This window comes from Rutidosis leptorrhynchoides, chromosome 4 (genome assembly GCF_046630445.1).
Source record: "Rutidosis leptorrhynchoides isolate AG116_Rl617_1_P2 chromosome 4, CSIRO_AGI_Rlap_v1, whole genome shotgun sequence".
NCBI lineage: Eukaryota > Viridiplantae > Streptophyta > Magnoliopsida > Asterales > Asteraceae > Rutidosis > Rutidosis leptorrhynchoides.
The window spans coordinates 66,687,723-66,710,680 of NC_092336.1; the positions used below are offsets into that span (position 1 = coordinate 66,687,723).

Below are 22,958 nucleotides of genomic sequence, written 5' to 3' on the forward strand. Positions count from 1 at the left end.
AGAACATAGTTTGAATGTTTTCAAACTTGTTTGCAAACTAAATAGATCCTTCTAACTTAACTTTTAAAATACTTCAAGACATGTAACATAACTTATTTATATGTTAATTTAACAAGGTAAAACTTGGTTTTTCAAAGTATAAGTATTTTTGGAAAAATGGTCATTAAATGATTTTGTTGTAACAAAAATGTTTAACTTCATATGTTTCACTAAACTTTCATCTATGCCGTATGATTTTGAATACAAACCAAGGTATTTACAGTTCATAGTCTTATAGAAGAACTCGATCCAAGAAGATGGCAATTTGAATCAACGAAAACGGACTTGTAACGAAGAAACTATGACCGAAACAAAATTGGTTATCCAAGACTTAATTGACTTCGGGATTCATTGGAAAAATTTACATAAAATCACATCTTTATAAGATAACATGATATTTTATATATATGTACTCATAATTCAATTTCATATGGTTCAGGATCACCCGTAAGCAACACGAGAAGATTAATCATAAGATCCCATGTTTGTACGCAATACGTCATTTGACAACACCGGTACCGTGGGTCAAGATTAATCTCAACCAATACATATACGATGGGGTTTTATTTATTTCGTTGGGGGTTTTGTTTATTGCGGGTATATTAAACATCTAAAAATGAACCATTAAAATTGAATTACTAACATCGAAATGCTAACTACGGACTAAGGAAATATTCAAAATATTAAAAGTATAACAAGTATATATATATATAACGTTTGTTTTAAAATGAAAACATATTGATATATTATATATGGATAGGTTCGTGATATCAACCGGAAGACCGAGTCAAATTATATATATCATCAAGACAAGAGTGAGTATATAGTCCCACTTTTAAACTCTAAATATTTCGGGATGAGAATACATGTATTTTATGTTTTACGATATGGACACAAGTAACTGAAAAATATGTTCTACGTTGAGTTGTACCACTGGCATACTTCCCTGTAGCTTGGTAACTAATATTTACAGCGGTATTGTAAACGCGAATCCTGTTGATAGATCTATCGGGCCTGACAACCCCAACCGGACTGGACGACCAGTATTCAACGGTTGCACAGTACTTCGTTTTGTGACTACACTTGGTACGGTGTAGTAAGATTTCATATTAAAGGGAATATGCGACGTGAAAATGTTAAGTATGGTTACCAAGTGCTCAACCACTTAGAATACTTTTATTAAACTGTTTATATACGAAATCTTGTGGTCTATATATATATTGCTGCCGGCATTAAACCTATATCTCACCAACTTTATGTTGACCTTTTAAAACATGTCTATTCTCAGGTGATTTCTAAAGCTTCCGCTGCATCATGTTGGATCTAACCAGGATCTTGCGTACGCATGTTTGTGTCAAAAATAAAACTGCATATCCGAGATGTTGTATTGTAAAATATGCTAGAAACCGTGTTGTTGTCATCATTTGTAAAGTTTGTAAGTCGAAGATTATCGCTAAACGTTAATCTTCTTTTTATTGTCTTAAGCTTGTAACAAAAATAATGGTTGTGGTTTGTAATGTATAATATATGCAGTTTTTCTTTTAAAAATGTCTCATATAGAGGTCAATACCTCGCAATGAAATCATACGTTATCTAACGCGTTCATACGTTATCTAAAAATGTCTCAGAAAACAAATCGTTTTGTAATTTTTGATCAAAATATTTTCTCGTTCAAGCTCGAGTTTAGATATCATTGAATTCCATGAGTTTGTAATTCTCAATCTTTAAGGTCAATCTCTAGGATTGAGTAATATCAGGCTTAAAAGCTGATTTTTGATCTTTAAAGGAGATTATCCTTTCTGGGGATCTGATTCATTAGTCTTATCCAGCTAATTTGCACGGCGTCCTCCCCATTTTACGAGACAGATCCTCTCATGGTTAGGATAAGTCTGACCACTTGGCGACCCTGTTTGATGCTGAGGTCCGTGGATTTCCTGCTGATTTTAGAGATGACTTTTCTAGATTTTTCGTCAACCTACAGCTGGTCTGGACGACAACTTCATGACCTAAATCAAGAAGTGCGTTTCTTTTTCAGAAGACTTTACTTCCTTTTAATGATGGAATTGATTCATCGTGTAGATCCATCTTTCTTTTAAATGTATTACATTAAATTGGGTAAAACTGATTAGATTAGTCCAAAGCAAAAGTATCTTCAGTTATTTGTACAAAAATATGTGATATATGTTTTAAATAACTTGGTAAATTTTCCCACACTTGGCTTTTATTTTCCTTTTTATTGTCCTCTATTCCATTTTAAATGAATTCTAACATTTTGGTTTGTTTCTCAATTTATGTCCTTTCCGAGGTAACAATAATTTTAGTGTTAACACCTAGTTTTATCGTTCATAAATATGTATAAACATGATTTTGAAAAATTTAATTGAAAATTTTGAAAAATTTTACTAGAATTGGGTAGTCAGTATATAAGACTAGGGCTGTTCTTTATTATCAGAGAGCACTAGATTCTAATACAACTACTGCGTTACTAGTATTTTTAATGGTAACCAAGTGTATAAGTTAAAATTTTTTTTTTTAAAATCCGAAAGAATTTAACCTCTTCCCACACTTAAGATCTTGCAATGCCCTCATTTGCAAGAAATCAGTAACAATTTAAATTATTGAGGGTGATTAGCGTAGAAAAATGATTAAATTTTACCAAAGTTTCCAAGCATATTGGCGTTTGTTTGCTGAATGATAAATGGCGCACATCATTTGTTCATTCCGTCTTGTTGTTACATCACATTTTTTTTTCGTTTTGTCGTCAAAACTAGCTTTTACTGAACTTAATGCCAGTCTTTGAAAATGCGCTGTTTTACCCTGTTTTGTACAATCAACAATATACATATATACATATATAAACATGCATGTTAATTTGAAATGGGACTTAAAATCCCACTTTCAAATCAAATATGAAATATTAGTACAACATAATAAAAATATTAAATAATACATTAATGTATCACAATATCATAAGTTTAAACATAAACAGAAATAATAAAAATTAAAAATCATATAAATTACCAACCGGAACGAAATCAATCTGGATAAGGGTTCCACTTCATGTTATCGTCCGGGTTCCATGGTTGGTGATAGGTGTACTGGTAAGCCTGGTTAGGGTCGTAGAGAGTATAAGGCGGTCTCATCTCGGGCTGGTGTGGAGGATAGTAAGCTGGTCTGGTCGGGATGTAGGGCTCCTGAGGTGACAGCCGGCTTATAATCTGGCACTGATGATAGTCCCATCTATCATGCTGTCATTGCCTGGAATGCTCGTAATCATTCCGTGCTTGCCACTGCTCCATCCGATGAAATCTCTCCTCGTTTTTCATGTCTACCTCATCTACACACTGGTAGACATCAGTCATAGCCTCCCGAATGACATCCCTAATGTCATCCACTTCCTCCATCTCCTAGTCTGATCCTCTCTCTACCTGAGGATGACTACCTTCATAGGGTATTGCCTGGTTGCGTCTACTCTTCAATACCTTAGCACCCGCATAAACCCTTAATCCTAAAAGCTCAACCTGTTCCCTACATTCCAAAAGTGGACCCCCTTGGTCCTTATCTACACCTAAATACTCTCCAATGAGAGTAACAAAAATACCTCCTCCAATTATGCTCCCTTCCTGCATTCCTTCCACCATCTTAGACAAATAAAAACCAACACAGTAAGGGATATTAACAAAGCCTCTTGGGTCTCGAATACACTTTAGGTAAAATAAATCATGTAAAGTCAATTTTTCCTTGTTGTGACCTCTCTGTGTAATCGAGTTAGCCAAGAATCTATGAATTATACGAAGCTCGGCTTTGTTAATATGTAAGTAGGTATGTGTTCCTCCCCGCCCAAAAATATTATAATCTGACATACGCCTCCAGACGGCGTTTGCATCAAAATTCCTATCTACCCTTTCACCACGATAAATCAAACTCATACAATCGGGTAGTAGTAATTCAGCGGGCGTATATATCTGCAAAGCCCTAGCCATGTCCAGCATGGACATCCTGTACATCCTACCGCCAAGTATAAACCTAAGAAAACTTCTATCATCTAATCTATCTACATCTACATTTAATGCTATAGTACTCATCAGCTCAACACACCATTCCTTATATACAGGTCTACGAATGGTGAAAAGGCGATCCCAATCTGTAAAAGAAGAACTGCCATACCTTTGTATCAAATGCTCCCTAACACGGTCAGCAAGTTGGACCCTTTCCAAAGGATCCCAATCAATTACCCTAGGCACCTCTACCTCTTTCGTTACTAATAATTTATTACTTTGATATGTCGGGTAATCTCTCCATCGTCTATCGAATCTCAGATTAGGATGCAACATATGTTCAGGAATCGTTGGGTATTCTACAGGCGGATGCATCGGAAATACTATGAATTCATTAACAAACTGTAGCAGATCATAATAAGGTACATGTTGATCAGGCTGATGTTGTTGTTCCTGTTGTGGTACTTGTTCAGATTCTGGCTCGTATTGCATTTCTGGTTCTGGTTCTGGAGCACGTCGTCTAGATGATGATGATGATGAACCTCCAGTATCGGCTCTCTGCAAAACACATTAAACACAAAATTTGTGCATCCAAATATGCATTAGTGTTAGCAAAATAACAACTTAAAACAATCACAATAACATGTTAAATCAAAATTAAACTTATACACATTTTCACAATTTTTACAATTTTACACTTTTCAAATAAGCACATATGAAAATGTATACAAAGTTCATAAGCATTTAACTCAAATAACATATCAAAATAATCATTACTAGCAATTAAACAAGTCTCAAATGGCAATTATATCAAATTAATCAAGTTCATGAATTTTGGACCTAAAAAGTCCACTTTAATCTTCAAAAATCATGTTTAGGATCAATGTTTGGATCATTTAGCTACCTAAACATGTTACACTACTTAATTTAGCAATAATTCATGATAAAAATCGACCATAACCTGTTTATATCAAAAAGCCCCAAATTGCTCAAGAACACAAACCCTAGATTTCTAAAAATTTTGAAGTTTTTGACTTCAAATCATGTTAAATAGCATCAATCTAGGTTATACATGCATACAATACTAACAATTTAACTCTAATTACACTAGAAACTAACAAAATCAAATTAGGAAAAATATAACTCAAGAACACTAAAAATCAAATTTAAAGAGGTTTAGGGGTGTAATTGTTACCTTTCTTGATAAACTTCTGAACAATTTCATGATTAGAGCGAAAAATTTGACGAATTACGGTGAAATTTGGTGAGATTTTGAGAGAATTTCGTATGTGTATGTGTGTGTTGTGGTGAAGAACAGCTCGCTGAGCTTCTTGTATCTGGCCTGTTTTCCAGGGCCATGCGATCACATGACTGCAAAGGCCAAACTCCATGCGATCGCATGAAGTCCCGGGTACAGTACTTTGGCTTTTTTTTTTTTTTATAAAACTTTATAACTTATAAAACATGTAATTGATAAAATTTTAAAAATTTGTTTCTTTTTAGGATGAGGGCGTTTCGGATTGTTGTCCTAGTCCGTTCCTCGACAAAATTTTAAAATTTGTCACTTTTTAAATGCGGTTTTAAAAGTAAAGATTTTTGGGTTTTTTAAATGTTTTTGGCATACTTTAGTTCAATAAGATTAAAAATAATGATAATAAAAGTTCTCGTCCCTCCTTCGGGTAAAGCAATTTCGGTTCAACGACCTAGTCTTCAACTTACGACGAATTTTAAAAATCATATTTTTAACTTAGCGAAATAAAGTAAATTTTTGTTTTTAAATTCACACCAAACTTAAATTTAAAATGCATAAAATTAAAAATTCATATTATTAATAATTAAAAATTCACATCAAACTTATATTATATTTTTGTTTTTATGCATACAAACTTATATTAAAAATATTTATATTTTAAATATTTATAAACTTAAATATATTGATTTTAAAAATTTTATAATAATAATTTTAATATTAATTTTAAAAACAAAGTAAAAAAAAATGAAATTAAAAATCTTTTTGGTCTTTTATCCCACTTTAATCAATCAAATATTATCAAAAATATACGCCCTTCTTTTCGATAAAGTAATTTCGGCTGTTTTACCTAGTTTAACTCATGACGAATTTTTGAAATATTTTGGGTTGATTGATTAAAGATATTTATACCTTAAGAATAAACGGTAAATTTCGCAGTGATGTAATAAATTTTTGTATGATATCAATAATTTCGGTCGCAAGACCTAATTTTATCGAATACCAATTTAATACTTTATTAGCGAACAAATTAGCGTTTATTATCAAAAGGTTAAAAATAAAAATAAAAATAAAAACTGTACATACTTACCTGTGAGATAGATTTCTTAGTGATATGCTCTAGCCCACTCATAAGATAGTCGGACTAATTGTTTTTCCATGGCTACATAAGCGTAACCTCGAGCATTTAACGTTTTCTCTTCTAAACATATGAACGGTCCATCTCTGCATAAAGTAATGAATTTGGTATTGGAATATGTCAGATTCGTCGAACATTTTCCTTCGTGTGACCATTTTCCGCATTTGTGACATCTTTCAAGGTGTCGTGCTCTTCTTTTCGCTGCGGAGTTTGATTTTCCTTTACCAAATTGTAACTTATTATTTTCGCATCTGGATTCTTTTCTTACTCCGTCCAATTTACCTCTGATTAATGATACCAATTCACTTGGAAGTGTGTCATTATTACGTTTAGTGATCAAAGCGTGTAGCATTAGACCATGGTTTAGTTCACAGGAAGTCTTCATTTGGTAAAACCTAAAAAAATAAAAATTCAGAATGGGAGGAGAAGACTAGTTCTTTAGGGTCTGCTAGGGAAAGACCATTCGGGTTCCATTTTCGAGAACTACACGAAAACAGAAAATCTAACTCTAACAGAAATACATATTATCCTTTAAAAGACTTGATTCTCCCCACACTTAGTTAGCTGTAGTGTCGAAATTGTGATTAACTTTGTTGTCAACTTCCATTGGACTATCTATGTAATGTTTAACTCTGTGACCATTAACCTTAAATTCAATCCCATTTGAATTTATTAATTCTACTGTTCCGTATGGGAAAACTCTTTTAACTATGAATGGTCCAGACCATCTTGATTTCAATTTTCCAGGAAATAGCTTGAATCGTGAATTGAAAAGAAGAACTCTGTCTCTTTCTTTAAATTCTTTTGAACTTCTGATTCTTTTATCATGCCATTTCTTCGTTCTTTCTTTATAGATTAACGAATTTTCGTATGCTTCATGTCTTAATTCTTCTAATTCGTTTAGTTGACTTAACCGTAGACGTCCAGCTTCATGTAAATCAAGATTACATGTCTTCAAAGCCCAAAATGCTTTGTGTTCAATTTCTACTGGAAGATGACATGCTTTTCCATAAACGATTCTAAAAGGTATGGTTCCAATTGGAGTTTTGTAGGCTGTTCTAAAAGCCCAGAGTGCATCCTCCAATTTTATGGACCATTCCTTCGGATTTGATCCTACGGTTTTCTCTAGAATACGTTTTAAAGCTCGGTTGGTATTTTCAACTTGTCCACTTGTTTGTGGATGATAAGCTGTTGAGATTTTATGAGTTACTCCATATCTTTTAAGAACTTTCTCAAGTTGATTATTACAGAAATGAGTTCTCCGATCACTTATTAAAGCTTTCGGTGTTCCAAACCTTGCAAAAAGAAGTTTTAAAAAGTTGACTACAACTCGTGCATCGCTAGTTGGGAGAGCTTGTGCTTCCGCCCATTTAGATACATAATCAATGGCAACGAGAATATATATATATTATTATGAGATTTTGGAAATGGACCCATAAAGTCAATACCTCAAATGTCAAATACTTCACATACTTGAATGACATTTTGTGGCATTTCATCACGTTGACTTATTTTTCCGGCCCTTTGACAAGCATCACAAGATTTGCAAAGAAGGTGTGCATCTTTGTAAATTGTAGGCTAATAGAATCCAGCATCGTAAACTTTTCTTGCTGTTAGTTGAGGCCCATAATGCCCTCCTGTTGGTCCTGTGTGACAATGGTTTAAGATTTTACTAGCTTCATCCCCGAATACACATCGGCGTATTATTCCATCGGGACAACTTTTAAACAGATGTGGATCTTCCCAGAAATAGTGTTTTATATTACTAAAGAATTTCTTTCGTTTTTGGTACGATAATCCTTTTTCAAGGAATCCACATACTAAGTAGTTTGCATAGTCTGCAAACCATTGAATTTCATTATAATCTATCTTCAATAGATATTCATCAGGAAAGTTATCTTGTATGGCCGATTCATTTAGAACTTCTAACTCAGAATTTTCAAGACGAGAAAGATGATCAGCGGCGAGATTTTCTGCTCCTCTTTTATCTCGGATTTCAATATCGAACTCTTGTAAGAGTAAGATCCAACGGATTAATCTTGGTTTGGCATCTTATTTCGAAAATAGGTATCTAAGAGGAGAATGGTCGGTATAGACCACCGTTTTTGCTAGAACGAGATATGAACGAAATTTGTCAAAAGCAAAAACAATAGTAAGGAGTTCTTTTTCAGTAGTTGTGTAGTTCGTTTGTGCTCCTTGTAACGTCTTACTAGCATAATATATAAGTTAAAATCGTTTTTCAATCCTTTGTCCTAAAACGGATCCCATTGCAAAATCACTTGCATCGCACATTAGTTCGAACGGTAGATTCCAAATTGGAGTTATCATGATCGGTGCATTAGTGAGTTTTTCTTTAAGAATATTAAAAGATTTGATGCATTCATCTGAAAAGATGAATGGAGCATCCTTTTCTAGGAGTTTATTTATAGGAGTGGCAATTTTAGAAAAATCTTTTATGAAACGTCGGTAAAAACCGGCATGCCCTAGAAAACTCCTAACTCCTCTAACATTGGTGAGATGTGGAAGTTTAGCAATTACATCTACTTTAGCTCTATCTACTTCAATTCCTTCCTTTGAAATTTTATGACCAAGAACGATGTCTTCTTTAACCATGGAATGGCATTTCTCCCAATTAAGTACTAGATTTGATTGTTCGCATGTAATAAGCATTCGTTCAAGATTAACTAGACATGATTCAAATGTATCACCGAAGACTGAAAAGTCATCCATGAAAACTTCCATGCATTCTTCTATCATGTCGTGAAAAATCGCCATCATACACCTTTGAAAGGTTGTAGGGGCGTTTCAAAGTCCAAATGGCATGCGTTTGTAAGAAAAAGTACCATAAGGGCACGTGAACGTGGTTTTCTCTTGGTCTTCAGGTGCTATTGGAATTTGAAAATATCCGGAAAAACCATCAAGAAAACAATAATAACTGTTTCCGGCTAATTTTTCCTACATTTGATCAATAAAAGGTAAGGGAAAGTGATCTTTTCTGGTGGCGTCATTTAATTTTCTATAATCAATAAAAACACGCCATCCTGTTACAGTCCTAGTAGGAATAAGCTCATTTTTCTCATTTGTGATAACAGTCATGCCACCCTTCTTAGGCACGCATTGAACTGGGCTTACCCATGGACTAGCAGAGATTGGATAAATTAAACCTGCATCTAGCAGTTTAATAATTTCTTTCTTAACAACATCTTGCATATTAGGATTTAGTCTTCGTTGGCATTGCACATACGTTTTATGACCTTCTTCCATAAGGATTTTATGTGTGCAATACGAAGGACTTATTCCTTTAATGTCATGAATTTTCCATGCAATAGCTGGTTTATGAGCTTTTAGCACAGAAATGAGCTGAGATTTTTCATTTTCAGTAAGAGAAGACGATATTATTACAGGTAATTCAGATTCACCATGTAAATAAGCATATTCCAAATGGTTTGGAAGTGGCTTTAACTCTAATGTCGGTGGTTCTTCTATCGATGATTTATATCGATATCTGTCTTCTTCTTTTAGCATTTGAATTTCTTCTGTTGTTGGTTCATATCCATTAGCCATAAGTGTAGCTAACATTTTAGTTTCATCAATTGGTTCAGTACCTTCTCCTAAAGAACATTCTCCTGTTCCTTGTAATTCTGGAAATTCTTCTAACAATTCTGCATGTGATTTTATAGTTTGAATATAATAACATGTATCATCTGCAGATTGCGGTTGTTGCATAGCTCTATCAACTGAAAAGGTAACACTCTCGTCCTCTATACTTAGGGTCAGTTTCTTACCAAACACGTCTATCATTGCTTTAGCCGTGTTTAAGAATGGTCTTCCTAATATGAGAGGAACTTGAGAATCTTCTTCCATGTCCAGAACAACAAAATCTACTGGAAATACTAAAGTATCAACTTTAACTAGCATGTTCTCCATTATCCCTCTAGGATATTTTATTGATCGATCGGCTAGTTGTATGCTTATTCTTGTTGGTTTCAATTCTCCAAGGTCTAGTTTAGTATATAATGAATACGGCATTAGATTTATACTAGCACCTAAATCTGCCAATGCTTCTATTGAACTAAGACTACCCAGAAAACATGGAATTGTGAAACTTCCTGGATCTGATAGTTTTTCTGGTATTTTATTCAACAGCACTGCTGAACAATTAGCATTCATAGTAACAGCCGAGAGTTCTTCCATTTTCTTTCTATTTGAGATTAGATCTTTCAAGAATTTAGCATATCTTGGCATTCCTGAAATCACATCAATGAAAGGAAGATTTACATTTATTTGTTTAAACATATCCAAAAATTTGGATTGCTCGGCTTCAAGTCTCTCTTTTCTCATTTTACTCGGGTAAGGAAGTGGTGGTTGGTATGGTTTAACATAAGGTTTAGCCTTAACTATGTTATCTTCATTAACCTTTTCAACTACCGGCTCTGTTTCCTTATCTTGCTCAGGTTGTGGTTCTTGTAGAGTAGGAATAGTGTCATCAGAAATTACAGGTATTTCAGGTGGTTTAAGTGTAATACCACTTCTTGTAGTAATGACTTTAGCTGTTTCATTCTGGGGGTTAGCATTTGTATCACTAGGTAGACTTCCCGGTTTTCTTTCACCCATTAACCTTGCTAGGTTACTCACTTCTTGTTCTAGATTTTGAATAGAAGCTTGTTGATTTCTAAATGCTTGAGCATTTTGTTCATTGGTTTGTTTCTGAGAAGTGAAAAACTGTGTTTGAGATTCAACTAGCTTCGACATCATATCTTCTAAATTCGGCTTTTTATCATCGGCTTGTGGTGGTTTAATTGGAAAAATAGGTCTTTGTTGGTTGTAAGTATTGTTAGATACTTGTTGTTTGCTAGGACCTTGTTGGTTGTTGTATGGAACATTTCGATTATAATTCTGGTTTTGATTGTAGATTGGTCTTGGCGGTTGATAATTATTCTGATAATTATTTCCAGGCCTTTGGTTTATGTATGAAACATTCTCTCTTTGTTCCATTGTTAGTTCAATACTGAGACAATCTTTTGTCAAATGTGGTCCTCCACACTGCTCATAACTAATTCGTATTGAGTGAATATCCTTAGTCATCTTTTCCATTCATCTCTCAACAGCATCTATCTTTGCAGAAATGGAATCTAAGTCATGGCTAGAATCAGATCTAGCTGCTTTAGATGATCTAACGATATCTTTTTCTTGGTGCCACTCATGTGAGTGGGAAGCAGTGTTATCAATAATTTTGTAAGCGTCAATTGCTATTTTCTTCATAATAGAACCACCAGCTGCTATATCGATGTCTTTCCTTGTAGTGATGTCGCATCCTTGATAGAATATTTGTACTATTTGACAAGTGTCTAAATCATGTTGTGGACATCCTCTTAATAACTTTCCAAATCTTGTCCACGCCTCATATAGAGTTTCATTTGGCTTTTGTGTGAACGTAACAATTTCTCCTTGAAGTCTCACGGCTTTAGATGCCGGAAAGAATTGTTTAAGAAATTTTTCAATTAAAACGTCCCATGTATCAATCGCCCCTTCAGGTAACGATTCCAACCAATCTTTGGCTTCTCCCTTTAAAGTCAAGGGAAATAACATGAGATATATCTGTTCATCCTCAACTTCTCTTATTTTAAATAGTGTACAGATCCTATTAAAGGTACGAAGATGTTCATTTGGATCTTCCTTCGGCGCACCACTAAATTGGCATTGATTAGTCACCATGTGTAGGATTTGTCCTTTGATTTCATAATCTGACGCATTAATGTCTGGTTGAGTAATTGCGTGACCTTGGCCAATGCGTTTAGCTCGCATTCGGTCTTCCATACTTAGAGGTTCCAGATTCTCCATGATTGAATTTGTTGAATCTGAATCACTAGAGGATTCTGATTTAATGGTTGGTTCCTCAACAATCTCTGTTTGAATGATTGTTGGTTTCGGAGAAAAGATTAATGGTTCAGGATCTATGAATTGTCCCTGAATATTCTCCGGATTCTCAATTGTGAGGTCGGGTTCAAAAAATGGATTATTGGAAATTTGAATTGGAGTACTTGGTCGACTGGATGATGGTTCTAAAGAAAAATCAACGGCGACAATATTTGCTAGATGTCTTGATCGAGTTACAGGTGGTGAACGTACAAAAGGTGGTGAACGTTTTGCTCGGTGCATTCACTGAATATCCTATTAGTTATAAAAATAAAAAAAATTATATAAGTTATCAAATTAATAGACTTTTCTGATTTTGCCCACGTTTCGAATAGCCAAAAGATGTAGCAGAGGGGCAGGATTCGTTTGGTCTCAATATAATTAAATACTGTTTGGCTCCAATAACCCGGTCCACGTACAAATCCAACTATTACTACGAACCAGAAAATTTTGATACCTATCAATTTAACCACTTAAAATAATTTTTCGTAATTTAAAGAAATTTTAGATAAGAAATAGAAAATTCTATGTCCTAAAAACTAATTGGCGAGAAATAAGAAAGAAAAAGAGCGCGTCGAAAAAGGTCGAAAAAAAGGCGAAAAAATAATAGGCGTCGAAAAATAAAAATAAGAAAGTAGTGCGTCGTAACTTAAAAGGCACTAAAAACTAAGAATTTAAAGTTGCGTCTAAAAATATTAAAGCTTAAAAAAATACTATATCCCAAATGGCAATAACTTAAAAATGTACTAAAATATAAAAACGGCGTCGCAAAATTCTAAAGCACCTAAATCTTAGTCTAAAGAAAAAGCACTTAAGGGATTTTACGGCAAAGCCTAAAAATCTAGAAGTAAAAATAACTATGGCAAAAACTATGACTTAAAACTAAATACGAGCGAAAAATACAAAAATTACGCTAAAACAATTAAAAGGATAAAAAATATAAAAATATACTTAAAGTTGTAAAAAGTACAATTTTTATAAAAATATTATTTTTATATTATTTATTTTATAAAACTATTAATTTTATAATTTAATTAAACTAATTAAACTAAATAAAACAAATTAAAATTAAAAACTAAATTAATTAATAAAATACTAAACCCTAATTAGGGTTATAATAATAATAATTAAATATACTCCGTAATTAATGATGTTTAGGGTTTTCTGTGGCGTGTCAGACACTCTCATGCGATCGCATGAGAATTTGCCTTCGGGCTCATGCGATCGCATGAGCTAGGGTTACGGGCCAGGCCTTGGGCTGCTACAGTGATCGGGCCGAGTAATTAATATATTTTTTTTTTCTGTTTTGCTGATTTATATATTTATAATATATTTATATAAATTAAATAAAACTTATATTTTTACAAACTAAAATAAAAATAAAGAAACTTTATAAAACTTATATATATATATATATATATATATATATATATATATATATATATATATATATATTTAACAAACTATTAAAAATATATAATTTTTGTTTTTCTTTTTATATTTTTGAATATATTATTATTATTATTATTTTAAAACGTATTTTTACCAAAACGTATTTTTATAAAAGTAAACTTAAAAATTAATAATTTTTTTTTATATAGCGTTGCGCTTCCGGAGTTTAAGCAAGAATGTAATCCCCGGCAGCGGCGCCAAAAATACTTGATGTGCGTAGAGGTGTATATGAAATAGCTTATATTTTACTAGGAAAAACTATTGAATACGCTACAATTTTACACAAGATATTTATTTATTTATAGAATGGATATACCTAAACCTTGCTACAACACATATAGGCAGTGTACCTAATCGTACAGTAGTGTAGTTTTTAGTAAGTCCGGTTCGTTCCACAGGGAATCTTTTAAACAAGCTTAACGCTATATTAGTTTTAAATTTATAAAAAAATACAAAAATATATATAAGTAATATTATTATTATAAAAAGGGGGTTTTTATCGTTTAAAGACCGGTTTATCGATTTTAAAACTTTAGTCGCAGTTAAAACCTAATGTAAAATATTAAATAAATAAAAGACTTAATTTAAAGCGTAAAATAAATAACAATAATGAAATTGCAATAAATAAAAGTGCGATAAAATAAAATTGCGAAAATTAAAGAGTACGATAATTAAAAGTGTAATTAAATATGAAATAAAAGGAATTATGCTTATTTAAACTTCCGTAATCATGATGTTTGACGTGTTGATTTTTAGTTTATTCCCATGGGTTAATTGTTCTTTATCCTGGATTATTTAATATGTCCGTCTGGTTTTTGTCCATAACAGTCCATCAGTCATAAATATAAAGTGCGAGTATCCTCGTCAAATTATCCTTATATTCGAAGTCAAATATTCCAACTAATTGGGGACTTAAACTGTAACAAGGTTTTAATACTTTGTTTAATAATTACACCAGGTTATCGACTGCATGTAACCCAAGGTTTTAATACTTTGTTAACAATTATGCCAAGTGTCCTTGTACATAATTTCACCCCTGTTTTAATAAGCCTATTAACTATTAATCCATTCCCGTGTCCGGTTAAATGAACGATTATTCGTACATATAAATATCCCGCCCATCGTGTCCAATCGAGTGTATATGGTTATTTCTATGTACGTCCAATTGTAAATCTTTATATTAAAATTAACAAACTATCATTTAGTTAAACAAATATAAAGCCCATTAATAGCCCATAGTCTAATTTCCACAAGTGTCGTTCTTTTGTCCAAACCCCAATTATGGTACAAAGCTCAATTACCCAATTTTAGTATTTAGCCCAATATCATGATTACTTCGGTATTAAATAAGCATAATAATAACTTAGCTACGAGACATTAAATTAAAAAGGTTGAACATAACTTACAATGATTAAAAATAGCGTAGCGTTACACGAACAGAATTTCGACTTACACCCTTACAATATTCGCTAACATACCCTTATTATTAGAATTTAAAATTAAAATTAAAATTAAAATTATAATATAAATATAAATATATATACGTTGATGAATGAGGTGAAAAAGATGTGTTTATTTAGGCCAAAATGCGTTGAATTTATAGGAGCTGGGCTGGATTTCAGAGGCATACGATCGCATGGCTTTTGTGCCTCCAGGCCATGCGATCGCATGGTGGTAGGTGACAGCTCAAAATTCTTTGTTTTCTTGTTTGTCGACGTTTTATATATAATATAATATATAAATTAATTTTAAGAATTAATTATATATTATATTATATTCATGTGCATAGTTGACTCATAATTTTTAGTCCGTTGCGTCGAGCGTTGAGAGTTGACTTTGGTCCCGGTTTCGGTTTTTCGAACGTCCTTGCGTACAATTTAATATCTTGTATTTTGTGTTTCGCGTCTTGTACTCTTGTAATTTTGAGACGTTTCTCATCAATAATTGGAACCACTTTGATTGTACTTTGTACTTTTGAGCTTTTTGGTCGTTTGCGTCTTCAATTCGTCGAATCTGTCTTTTGTCTTCACCTTTAATTATTTAAACGAGTATCACTTGTAAATAGAACAATTGCAACTAAAATCTTGTCTTTCTTGGGGGATAATGCTATGAAATATATGTTCATTTTTAGCATTATCAAAAGCCTCATTCGTACTCCTCGATAATCGAATTGTTTTATCCATATTGCTCAATGATGATAAAACTATATTTATCAACTCATATGTGTCATGAAAACATACTTATTGTCATCCATGACCATTCCACTCAAATTTCGGGACGAAATTTCTTTAACGGGTAGGTAATATGACGACCCGGGAATTTCTGACCAAATTTAAACTTGATCTTAATATAATTTCGACACGATAAGCAAAATCTATTATATTGAGTCTAAAAACTTTGAACTGATTCTATATGTGCAATTACCCTTTGACCAATTCCGACGATTCACGAACGAGTGTGTGTAAATAAATGTGATTTAGTTTCTGTGAAGGATAACTCATAATAACTAAAACGTGATATTTTAATTATATAGATTATATTGAATGTAAATGATGTCGAACATAATTTATCAACATTGACAAGGTATTAAATATATAATATTATACTGTGAGCTTCAGTATGTGTACAATAAATAAATTTACTTAAGTAATAAAAACTTGTTATGAAAAACATAGTTATATATAGTAGTACTTTCTATACATAACTATTACTATATACATATATATATATATATATATATATATATATATATATATATATATATATATATATATATATATATATATATATATATATATATATATATTGAAATGTATAATCAATAAATATATATATAATGTATAGATATGAAATATTAAATAATTAATTATAAATAATATTAATATATGTAATTACAAATTATAATATAAATGTTATATTAATATTATTACTCTCATTATTATTATCAATATTAATACTAATATTAATATCAGTATAGTGTTATACAATATCTGGATATAAAATCTGTATAATTTGTAATATTATTATTATTAATAGTAGAAAAATTATAAATTTTATCACTATTATTACTAAAATTTTTATTATTTAACATAATCATTATCACAAATTGTATTACTATTATCATTACTATTAATAATATTAGTATTATATTATTTAGATTATTATAAGTTCTATTAACAAAAATAAAAAGTATTATTATATATATATATAATTAAATTTACTACTTATTAATATATAATAAAAACTATATATTACAAATTAGTATGTATCAATTCAGGTACCTAATAATCTGTATTATATTCTTGTTTCCATCTTCAGTTGGTTATACATCGTTGTCCCTCTGTAGTAAATTGATTCTTAGTACCAATCAAAGATTTAATCACATGAATCCAACCAAAAAAATCAGTAGTGGTCAGTAATACTTTTATTTATTTTTTTATTTTTTTCTTAACATTATCTGATCCAATATATAACCTGTCGACTCATTTTTTTTTGTTCCTTTACATACAATCGACTGGCTTCATGTTGTGAGAGAAGTCGTTCAAATGCCATTTCATTATCAATGACAATTACAACATCTAATAATCGATTATCTTTTAAAGAAAATAAGAAAAACAGTCCCGTACCCCTGTTCTTGATTATTTCAGCCAAAATTCGAATTTTAGTTCCATTTGAAAATCCATAAATGTGTTCTTGTTAGGAATTAAATAAGAAAACTTTCTGCAAAGTATCAAAATTCAATTCGTGATATTGAGTTCTAATTGCAGAGTCAAAGTTTAAATGTAAGAAGTCAAACCATCATGTTCTTGAAGAAATTTGAAGTCAGGCTTATGTATTTGTTTCAATTGAGTAATCAAGAAGTTTCTAATGAGGATTTGAAATATAATTCAAGTTATAATTCTTGCTAAAACGTTTTGAAAATCAAAATCAAAAATTTATATTTTTTTTTGCGAACTGGTACAGCAGCAGGAGGCTGTGTTACTTTTTTTTTGTTTGTTGATTTATTTAAACGTGTTTTAAATCTTTCTGCTTCTATTAAAAAGTCAAAATTTATCCGGTAACTTAATTTGATTACTGAATAGATTTGAATCGTTGTTATGATGAAGAAGGGGAGATAAACAGTTAGACAGGCGGGTTATATTTTTAGTTATGAAAATAGAATCAGATGTGAATAAAACGGGTGAGTGGTCTTGTGCGTTTGCGGATGAGCGGGAGGTCGTGGGTTCGAGTCTCGCATGAGGCACAAATCTTTTTAAACTCTTTCCTAAGGTAGTTTCTATTTGTATTATTATTATTATTATTATTATTATTATTATTATTATTATTATTATTATTATTATTATTATTATTATTATTATTATTATTATTATTATTATTATTATTATTATTATCATCATTGTGATTATTATTATTATTTGCTAGTATTAAGTATTATTGTTATAATTGTTAGTATTACTATTATTATTATCATTTTTATGAACATAGTACAAATTATCACTATAAATATTATTATTAGTATCATATTACAAATTGTTAGTAATATTATAGTATTATCAACAAAAGTATTAGTAATAATGTCATTATTGTTGTTAACATGATTATTAGAATGGTTATAATTAAACTTATAACATTAATTAACAGAATAGATATCTCTATAATGATTATTATTATCACTATTAACATAAGTACTACTATATATTAATATTATCATTATCATTATTAGTATTATTATTAAAAATTATTATTTTTACAACTATATTATTATTATGAGAATCATTATTAGTAAAACTATTATTTTTATCATAGGTATTAATATTTTTACCTTAATAGTATTATAAATATTAATTTTGCAAACAAAAGAGACTTATATGTAAAAAGTATATTACATACTATATTTTTATATGAGATATTAGTAACTATAATAATAACTAAATTACAAATAGTGTATAAAAATATTTTAAGATATTATAAGAAATAATAAACACATATATAAATATTGGATTCAACACATTATATATATATATATATATATATATATATATATATATATATATATATATATATATAAGTTACAATTTAATAATATATTATAATAAATATATATATACAACACTGTTCAATTACAATTATATGTGTTAATATATATATACATGATATAGGTTCGTGAATCCGAGGCCAACCCTGCATTGTTCAGTTGTTCAATATAGTCATATGTATTTTTACTACAAAATACATTAGGTGAGTTTCATTTGCCTTTTTACCCTTTATATTTTTGGGTTGAGAATACATGTGCAACTTTTATAACTGTTTTACGAAATAGACACGAGTAATCAAAATTACGTTCTATGGTTGAATGATCGAAACTGAATATGCCCCCTTTTAGTCTGGTAATCTAAGAATTAGGGAACAGATACCCTAATTGACGCAAACTCTAAAGATAGATCTATCGGGCCCAACAAGCCCCATCCAAAGTACCGGATGCTTTAGTACTTTGAAATTTATATCATGTCCGAAGGAGGATCCCGGAATGATGGGGATATTCTTATATGCATATTGTGAATGTCGGTTACCAGGTGTTCAATCCATATGAATGATATTTTTGTCTCTATGCATGGGACGTTTATTTATGAGAATTAAGAATATGAAATCTTGTGGTCTATTAAAATTATGAAATGATTATTTATGATAAACTAATGAACTCACCAACCTTTTGGTTGACACTTTAAAGCATGTTTATTCTCAGGTATGAAAGAAGTCTTCCGCTGTGCAATTGCTCATTTTAAAGATATTACTTGAGGTCATTCATGACATATTTCAAAAGACGTTGCATTCGAGTCATTGAGTTCATCAAGATTATTATTAAGTCAATTATAGTTAGATATATTATAAAATGGTATACATGCTGTCAACTTTTGATGAAATAAAAGATTGTCTTTCCAAAAACGAATGCAATGTTTGTAAAATGTATCATATAGAGGTCATGTACCTCGCGATGTAATCAACTGTTGTCCGGATGGATTAGGACGGGTCTTCACACCCGCACCCATGGATTTTTTTTTTCAGTGTAAAAATTTTGAGTTTTTCGACTTTGACCCCAGTGGATATTTTTTTTTGCCCCAAAATTTACATATTTTGCCCCAAAACTTTCAAATTTTGCCCCAAAAACCTTTAAATTTTGCCACAAAACCTTCAAATATTGTCCAAAAAAAATTGCTACGGTTTTTAATTTTTTTCGCCCCCTGTAAAAAATATCCTAGTTCCGCCACTGAATGGGGGCATCATGACTTCAAGGCTCTCAAGAAATATGAAAACAATATAGGTGCAACTATACCTCTGTGTATTGCTGATACGGTTGAGTTAAGCCGGCTGACTACAAAGACAGCGGTTCGAGATGTGTGATTATTTTTGGTTTCAACTGCGGCTGGTTGTGACATGGTTGCTTATTCAAATTTCTTTTGATGGGTTACAGTGGCGATTCTAGGATTAAAATCCAATGGGGTCACAAAAATTTATTCGATAATTTTCTTGCACAAAATATTGAATGTGTCGGGTCAAATCGGGTCGGGTCGGGTCAAATCGGGTCGGGTCGGGTCGCATCCGAATTAAAAAACATAAAATTAAATAATACATTACAAATTATAAGGTTATTCATATTCATTACTATCGTCATTACAACAATTATCATACAAAAGAGTATCATTATGGAATTGATATTTTTACAAACATTACCCTTATACAAAAGATCATATATTCACAAGCTTTTACATTTGTCGACGAGGTTTCATACGATAAAATTCATCCATAATTGCTTCATTGCTAATATCATCTAAAACTTCTTTCTCAATATATGAAAGTATACAATCATTCATAAATTGATCTCCCAATTTGTTTCGCAAATCGTTCTTTATTAACTTCATTGCTGAAAATGCACGCTCAACGGTAGATGTTACAACGGGCACAATCAATGCAAGTTTCAAAAGAAGATACACCTTCGGATATATTATACTCTTGTTTGTTTCAACCATCATCTTTGCAAGGTGTCCAATTCCTTTCAAATCACTAAACCTTTCATCACCACGTACATCATTAATGTAATTCGTAAGTTGTCCTCTAAGAAATCCAAGCTCATGTTTTAGGAACTCTGAAGGATAGAAATCGGCCATTTTAATAAGATCTTCCACTTGAAATGCTTTAAACGACTTACTTGGGTTCAAAGAAGCCATAGAAATAAGTAATGTTGTGTTCACCTCATTGAAAAGATAGTTTAGCTCTCGAAGTTGCATATCAATGACCGCATAAAATACATCCACTTGGTAGTGGTGTAATGAACTAACATGTGAACCTCTACGACGACTTATGCCATCATAAAATGGGTCATCCATATTCGTATTCTCGATATTATTTTTTTCGCAAAACAAACTAAGCTTCTCTAAAAGTAGTTCCCATCCATTGTCTCTTATACATTGAAGTCTTGTCTTAGAACCCCTCACTTGATGCATTGCGTTTACAATGTCTTGATCTTTTCTTTGCAATATTGTGTTCAAATCATTTGTGATCTCCAAGACATCAACCATTAAGTGTAGACAAAAAACAAAATCAAACTTTAATAATGTCCTCAAAAGACGACATGCTTCTGCTCTTTGATCTTGACAACTACCATCCTCACTTATGTTGTAAAGACCCGTCCTAATCCATAAGAACGAATACAATAACATATGATTACATCGCGAGGTACTTGACCTCTATATGATACATTTTACAAACATTGCATTCGTTTTAAAAAGACAAACTTTAATTACATTGAAAGTTGATGGCATGCATACCATTTCATAATATATCTGACTATAATTGACTTAATTATAATCTTGACGAACTCAACGACTCGAATGCAACGTCTTTTGAAATATGTCATAAATGACTCCAAGTAATATCTCTAAAATGAGCAAATGCACAACGGAAGATTTCTTTCATACCTGAGAATAAACATGCTTTAAAGTATCAACCAAAAGGTTGGTGAATTCATTTGTTTATCATAATCAATCATTTTCATTATTTTAATAGACCACAGGATTTTCATTTCCATTTCTCATAAAAATACGTCCCATGTATAGAGACAAAAATAATCATTCATATGGATTAAACACCTGGTAACCGACATTAACAAGATGCATATAAGAATATCCCCTATCATTCTGGGACATCCATCGGACATGATAAAACAACATCGAAGTACTAAAGTATCCGCAACCATGGATGGGGTTTGTTAGGCCCAATAGATCTATCTTTAGGATTCACATCAATTAGTATATCGGTTTACTAATTCTTAGGCTACCACGCAAAAAGGGGCATATTCGGCTTCGATCATTCAACCATATAATGTAGTTTTAATTACTTGTGTCTATTTCGTCAAATATTTATAAAAGCGCATGTATTCTCAGTCCCAAAAATATATATTGCAAAAGCATTTAAAAGGGGAGTAATGTAACTCACGATATTGTATTTTGTAGTAAAAATACATATGACGGCATTGAACAAGTGTAAGGTTGACCTCGGATTCACGAACCTATATCAATTATATATATTAACACATTGTAATCAAACAACTTTATATATAATTATTAGTGATATAATTGTTATATTAATAAATTATATGTTTCATTAATAACTTAATTAAATGTATTTATTTTATATACTTTAAATAAATAAAATGTTAATATAGTTTAGTTAAGTATATTTCTACATGACTAATTTTTATTGTAGTAATGATAATAATATTAGTAGTAATATTGATAATAATAATAATAATTTGGTTTTTATAAAAATATTAACGATATTAGTAATAATAAAAATGATAATAATAATAATAATAATAATAATGTAAAAAGAATAATATAATTGTTAGAAATAATAATAATATGGATAATAAAATAATAATGATAATAATAATGATAATTCTAATAATAATAATAATAATAATAATAATAATAATAATAATAATAATAATAATAATAATAATAATAATAATACTTAATATTAATAATGTTAATAATTTTCAAAAATAATGGGTATTTGTTATAAACTTAATCATACTTTTTCTTATTAATCATAATCATATCATTAACCTATTTTAAATCCTTAACTTAATCCTTAATTTTATATTTAAACC

The 22,958-nt window shown here is 30.9% G+C and overlaps 1 protein-coding gene across 1 annotated transcript; it reads right to left on the reverse strand.

Moving 5' to 3' along the window:
• Positions 1-20,553: 20,553 nt before the first annotated feature.
• Positions 20,554-21,366, reverse strand: LOC139840698 (uncharacterized). Its single transcript, XM_071830947.1, has one exon. The coding sequence runs from the start codon at positions 21,364-21,366 to the stop codon at positions 20,554-20,556; it is 813 nt and encodes a 270-aa protein (XP_071687048.1).
• Between the last annotated feature and the right edge of the window lie 1,592 nt (positions 21,367-22,958).